This window comes from Sorex fumeus, unplaced genomic scaffold, assembly GCF_029834395.1.
Source record: "Sorex fumeus unplaced genomic scaffold, SorFum_2.1 ptg000098l, whole genome shotgun sequence".
NCBI lineage: Eukaryota > Metazoa > Chordata > Mammalia > Eulipotyphla > Soricidae > Sorex > Sorex fumeus.
In genome coordinates this window covers 78,526,150-78,532,575 of record NW_026606155.1, presented here as the reverse complement: position 1 = coordinate 78,532,575, position 6,426 = coordinate 78,526,150, and the positions used below count along the sequence as shown (strand labels likewise).

The 6,426-nt window shown below is 48.7% G+C and overlaps 1 protein-coding gene across 1 annotated transcript; it reads left to right on the top strand.

The window, feature by feature from the left end:
• The first annotated feature begins 1,160 nt into the window (after nt 1-1,160).
• On the top strand, nt 1,161-5,319 carry GJD2 (gap junction protein delta 2). Its single transcript, XM_056133500.1, has 2 exons — nt 1,161-1,762; nt 2,724-5,319. Exons 1-2 carry the CDS (start codon nt 1,692-1,694, stop codon nt 3,616-3,618), a joined length of 966 nt encoding a protein of 321 aa, XP_055989475.1. The 5' UTR covers nt 1,161-1,691; the 3' UTR covers nt 3,619-5,319.
• The last annotated feature ends 1,107 nt before the right edge of the window (nt 5,320-6,426 follow it).

Sequence of the window (6,426 nt, the reverse complement as noted above, 5' to 3'; positions counted from 1 at the left end):
GTGATTGCTTCCATTTTTTAGCGACCATTTTTAAGCGGTTGCTCTAGATGGTACTGACAATAGAATGCAAATTTAAAACTTATTATCTAGAATCTACTGGGCCCCTAGAGATGGCACAGAGCAAAGGGCACTTGCTTTGTACATGGCCCAGCAGATTCGACCCACCAGGTTAGATTCTCTCGATGTTCCATAAGGTCCCCCAACCACCTTCAGGAGTGCCAGTGGCCCTTGGATATCGGCAGATGTGGCACAAAAATAAACCAGACAAATGAATGAATCTAGGATTTGCTGATTGAGGGGAGAACGCCAAGTGGAAAGTGGGGGAGGGGGAGGTGGTGCCCAGCCTCTGTTTCCATTTCCCCAGAATTGTGGGCCTGCTTCAAAACCCAGCTATCCGAGAACTCCCTTCCTTCCTATTAGCATCAGAAGTGACAGAGAAGTTTTCATTTTGCTTTTCAAAATAGCAGAGCATCTGGGTTTTGCGTTGGGGAAGCAGATTTTTCCACCTGGGCCCCCCCGCTGGCTGGAGCTAGGCACCTCTTAGGCTGGTGGCCAGACCCCATGCTCAGAGGCAGCCTCACACCCGCATTTAAGCTTCAGCCTGCAGAGACTCGGAACGAGCTTGTCTCACCCCAGCAGAGAATCACGTTGGCTTGCTGGGGGGCCAGGCAGCCCTCTCCCTGGGTCAATCAAAAAAGCGTCCTACCCGCCCTCCACCCCTTTGCTTTTCTCCCCGCCCACCCCATCCCCCGCCACCCCCCAACCAACATCTCATTTTGAAACGGGCATTTCAGCGGGATCAAAAGGTGAGGGGAGCACGGGGAGCAGCCACCGACCTCCTCGCGCCCCTCCCGACCCACTCACCCAAGCGTCTGCTCCCGGCTCTCCCCCCTGCTCGGGCCGGGGCTAGCGGTCAGGTGAGGTTACCTGGGCGCCCGAGAAAGCCCCGAGGGGCGCTGCGGTCCTTTCCTCTCCGAGGCGCCCCGCTCCCCGCCGCTCCCCCCTCCCTCCCGCACCGGGCGCCTGCCCCCTCTCCCTCGGTCGTGCGTCCCCGGCCCTCGGGCTCCGGCGCGCAGCGACAGCCGCACGCCGCGCTCGGCTCCCCTCCGCCGACCTGGCGTGACGCAGGCGGAGTCTACTTAAGGGCGGCTTCGAGGCGGCGGCCGCGGATTCCGAGTCCCGCAGCCCGATCCCCGCGCTCCGCCCCGGCCTCGCAGGCGGCCGCGCGGGAGCGCCCGGTGCCCGTTCGGGAGCGCCAGCAGCCCCCGAGACCACTGCGCGGGGCCCCTCTCCAGCCCGCAGCCCCCCGCGGCCGGCCGAGCGGCGCGCACAGCGTTTCCCACCCGCGGGTCGGCGGGACCAGCCGCGCCCCGCCCCTGCCCCGGCACCCAAAGGGCTGGAGACCTGAACCCCCGGACGGCGCGGGAGGTTCGTGCCCGCGTCCCGGACGGCTTCTCCTGCCCCTTTGGTCTGGGCGCGCTGGGATTTCTTTCCGTCTTTCCCCTCTTTAAGTACAAGGAAAAGGAAGAGGGGGATCCGTGGATTAAATCTTTTTTTTTCTTCTTCTTCTTTTTTTAATCGGGTGGGGGGGCAATTCGCTCCCAGTCGGGAGGTGCGGCCCGGGAGGGGCCAGGAGCGGGAACGTGCCCGGTATTGCCCAGTCTTTGTCTGCCGCCTCCGGATGCACAGCGATGGGGGAATGGACCATCTTGGAGAGGCTGCTGGAAGCCGCGGTGCAGCAGCACTCCACTATGATCGGGAGGTAAGGGCGCCGAGCCGGCCGTCACCGTCCGCGGGGCCCGTCGGGCGGCCCCCGGGAATCCCTTCTCGGGTCCGCACTGAGCCCCAGCGGCCCCGAACCCAGCCTCTGCCCCCTACCCATCGTCTTGCGCTTGTGTCCCCTTCGTGGAAGGATTACCCGATGCCCCGGGATGCCCCCCTCCTCCAGCTGCTCCATCCCTTCCCGGTGTAGCACCGCGGTGGGCTCACTCTTCTTCCATCAGAAAAGGAGTTGTTATCGTGGTTCCCCCCCCCCCCCACCTCCGGAATCAGAGCCAATCTCCATCCGGTTCCCTAAATAGAATCCACAAGGAAAGCAGGATTGTATTTGGACAGAGGAGGGCAACTGGGGAGAAGGGTTTGCTCTTCAGAGCTGATGTATCTGCCCAACAAATATTTATTAAGCTAAACTGATTTGGGTGTTAAAACTTGCAGCATCAGGAACCCACACATCCAACTGACAACAGTGTTTGTGTGTGTGTGTGTGTGTGTGTGTGTGCTAGCTGTTTATATAAAGCGTTGAGATCAGTATTCATATTGAGTATAAATATCTACTTGGAGTAGTTATGTACCCACGGAAGACATTGAAATGTGTACTCTGTCCAGATATACCGTGTGCGTTTGCCATGTCCAGAGTGTAAGTGTTTCGTGCGTCTGTGCATTCCATATAAGACAGGTGAAATGTATCTGTTGCTTATACACCATGTCCAGTGTATGGAGATATGTGTACTTGAGATCCCGATAATATTAGTCCACCAGAACCCAATAGAAATGAAAAAGACAAAAAAAATATTTCCTAGCTTCCCAGTTCAGTACCGGGCAGGGATGGACAGCTCCCAAGTCACAGGACTGGCAAAGGCCCAGGGAAGGAAGGAACAGGGCTTTCCTAAGTCAGTGACTCAGCCCATGAGAACCTCTCTCCTTCCCTCTCCCTCCCCGCTCAGGATCCTGTTGACTGTGGTGGTGATCTTCCGGATCCTCATTGTGGCCATTGTGGGGGAGACGGTGTACGATGATGAGCAGACCATGTTTGTATGCAACACCCTGCAGCCCGGCTGTAATCAGGCCTGCTATGATCGCGCCTTCCCCATCTCCCACATACGATACTGGGTCTTCCAGATTATAATGGTGTGTACCCCCAGCCTCTGCTTCATCACCTACTCTGTGCACCAATCTGCCAAGCAGCGAGAACGCCGCTACTCTACTGTCTTCCTAGCCCTGGACAGAGACCCCCCTGAGTCCATGGGAGGTCCCGGAGGAACTGGGGGTGGGAGCAGTGGCAGTGGCAAGAGAGAAGATAAGAAGTTGCAAAATGCCATTGTCAATGGGGTACTGCAGAACACAGAGAACACCAGCAAGGAGACAGAGCCGGATTGTTTAGAGGTTAAGGAGCTGACTCCACACCCATCAGGGCTACGTACTGCAGCACGATCCAAGCTCCGAAGGCAGGAAGGCATCTCCCGCTTCTACATTATTCAAGTGGTGTTCCGAAATGCCCTGGAGATTGGATTTCTGGTCGGCCAGTACTTTCTCTATGGCTTCAGTGTCCCGGGGTTGTATGAATGTGACCGCTATCCCTGCATCAAAGAAGTAGAGTGTTATGTATCCCGGCCTACTGAGAAGACCGTCTTTTTAGTGTTCATGTTTGCTGTGAGTGGCATCTGTGTGGTGCTCAACCTGGCTGAACTCAACCACCTGGGATGGCGCAAGATCAAGCTGGCTGTGCGAGGGGCGCAGGCCAAGAGGAAGTCAGTCTATGAGATCCGCAACAAAGACCTGCCTCGAGTCAGTGTTCCCAATTTTGGCAGGACTCAGTCCAGTGATTCTGCCTACGTGTGAGGGAACAGTTTTTGAGAAGGCCTGGAGTATATAATAATGCAGATAACTTGCGCAAGAATGGCTCTATCTGCCCTCGTTTAGGTGACTCTCACCATTGAGATGTAGAATAAGGTTGGATAAGAAAAGATCTTGTATCAGTGGAAGAGGGAAGAAGACAGAACCATTGCCGGAGACCACGGTCCTGGTTGCACAAAGACAGCCAGGTAGAATCATGAAATGGATGAGTTGCACTTCTTTGGACTTTTTTATTATGTGACTCAGTCTATTCTTGACAACTGTGGACCTGCACAGCTACCAAATGGAACTTAACTCTGCTGAGGTCTATATCTGGTGAAAGGTGTGATTCAAATGCTTCATTGGCACAAAATGTGTGACCTATCTCAGTACATCCTTCCATCTTGGGCTGTAGGAAATCATCCCTGAGGCACTTTTCTTGTACCTCTCCCATCAGCATGCCCCAATTCCTCAATCCAGGATAGCATGCCAGCTTTTTTCCTTTCAGAATCTGGCCTTACTGCATACCTAATATGGTTTCTCTGTAAGCAAGGGAGAATGACATGGGGTGCTTTTTGAAAAATGACCATGAAGAGGTTTGCATTAGAGCCCCATCTGACTAGCCCTTAGTCATTATGAAAACTTTAGGAATGTCTCAGTATCTCCAATTTTCTAACTCAAACTGCACTGGTGCTCTTTATTAGGGGCAGGGGTTGGGTGGGAGGGAGGGAATTGCAATATGCAACTGTAACACTTCTGTAAGATGGTTTGTTGCACTTTTAGGCATGTGGTTATAAGCTTTGGGATATTTCTGCCTTCCATCTTGTGGACTCTGGATAGCACTAAAAGTTTCTTTTTTTTTCATATCATGGTTGTCCATCCAAGGACAGAATTTTTTAATGGATATGTTTCCCTTGTTTTCTTACATCATTTTGTTGTGCAACACAGCTGCACTTCGTTTTGCCCTGGTTTGAATTTACCTGTGTGCTCACACCACAGACCTTAATCAGCCGTGTCAAACCTGGTTCATTATTTTTATTGGTTATTTTTGAGACACAAACATGAGCATAAGAAACCTAGAACTAAACACTATTGACTAACAGGTGTTTATGGATGCTTATTTGAGACATATACCAAAGGTCAAAAGCCTATTGTTCTGGACTGTGACTAAGTTCTCTTCTCCTTGCTCTTATTTATTTAAGTGCCATAACTGAACCTTTCATGTCCACTGTGTATTTAGTTTAAGCATTGGCCAATAGTATATTTGGATGGTGTACTTTCATGGAGTTCTCTGTTTCCTTTGCATTATCTTTATAATTTTTGATTTAGAGATGTAAATGGTGTACCACACAACTGAGGATTTGTTTAAAATAAAGTTATTGCCTTTTTTGTAAAGTGGGAAGTCTTCATTTTTCTCTTTTTATTAGGGTTCTAGTTAAATATGTGTTCAAAATGTTTTGTCACTTATTTATAAAAGCATAACATTCAGGGCAGGAAGTAAGGGATGAATGAACAGTATTTGAAGGAAGACCAATAAAGTCCAATTAACCTCTAATAGATGAGAGGAAGCTAGTGCATTTTATGTTTAAAGAGAGTCTAATGAGGTATTCTAATAATATTTACTAACTCTTTTCTATCTTAGCCCAAGATTTCTCTTCTTATCTGAAGATATTCCATGTAATAAAATGTCAATTCTTTATAATATTAGTTCATTCTTGGAGTGTATTTTTTTCATTGTCCTTTTCTGCCAGTTTGTCACATTTTTCAGGTATATAGTACTTCTCATTATCTCTCTCTTTGGGGGGGGACATGGGGGGCAGTTTGCGCCAAACTCAGTGGTGTTTAGAGCTCATTGCTGGCTCTGTAATCAGGGATCACTCCTGGCTGAGTCTGGAGGGAAAATAAAGACCTGCCATTTAGAATTATATTCGTCAAATATTCTAACAAAACCCTCTAAACAACTGTTGTCCTATCAAACTTTCTGTAATGATGGAAATTTCTTCTCTCTTTGCTGCACAATATGACAATTACTAGCCCATATAGTATTGAACTCATAAGATATGGTGAGGCAGCTGAAGGTATGAATTTCTAATTTTAATTAACTAAAGTAGCCATATGTGATTAGCTGCTTTGCAAAGTCGTAGACTTTAATAATTTCTTACTTGGTTCTTTCAAATGATAATGATCTTTGTTTTAAAGTTTTTTTGGGCCAAACCTGTTGATCCTCAAGGGTTACTCCTAGCTATGCACTCAGGAATTACTCCTGATGGTGCTCAAGGGAAAATGGGAAGCTGTATACCAAACCTGCTTTGGGCACGTGCAAGGCAAGCACCTTACCTATTGTACTATCTCTCTCTAATTCCTGATATTTTTCTTATATATCATAAGATACTCTTTCAGAAACACATTTCATTCATTATTTTTGGTTTATGTGTAGTCCCATTAATTCAGTAGGCTTCGGTACTATCATGTCTCTTTAATGTTATTCACCATTTTATCTTACTGGGTATTTGGTCTGAACTTTATGAAACAACATGGAACTTCCAAGATGCTTGAAAACTCAATTGTTGCACCACTTAACTATTGCGGTACAAATGCCAATTTTAGAGTGAAACTGTGCTTATTTAAATCTATAGGTTTCCATCTACAGTATATATGCAAAGTTGGAGATGATTATCCTTTAGTTAGAGAAACAGATTCTCCTCTGTTGTGTGTTTGGTGAGCTAAAAATGTTTTAAGACACCTCCCAGAGATGGCGAAAGAGTGTTGCTTGAGAGCTTTTAGCATATGCTAGGGTGTGAAAGAAGTAGGAAT

Excerpts from the sequence above, each read along its gene's own strand:
- GJD2 (XM_056133500.1), top strand. The coding sequence starts at position 1,692 with ATGGGGGAATGGACCATCTTGGAGAGGCTGCTGGAAGCCGCGGTGCAG. Across the intron at positions 1,763-2,723 it reads CACTCCACTATGATCGGGAG|GATCCTGTTGACTGTGGTGG; the intron begins GTAAGGGCGCCG and ends CTCCCCGCTCAG.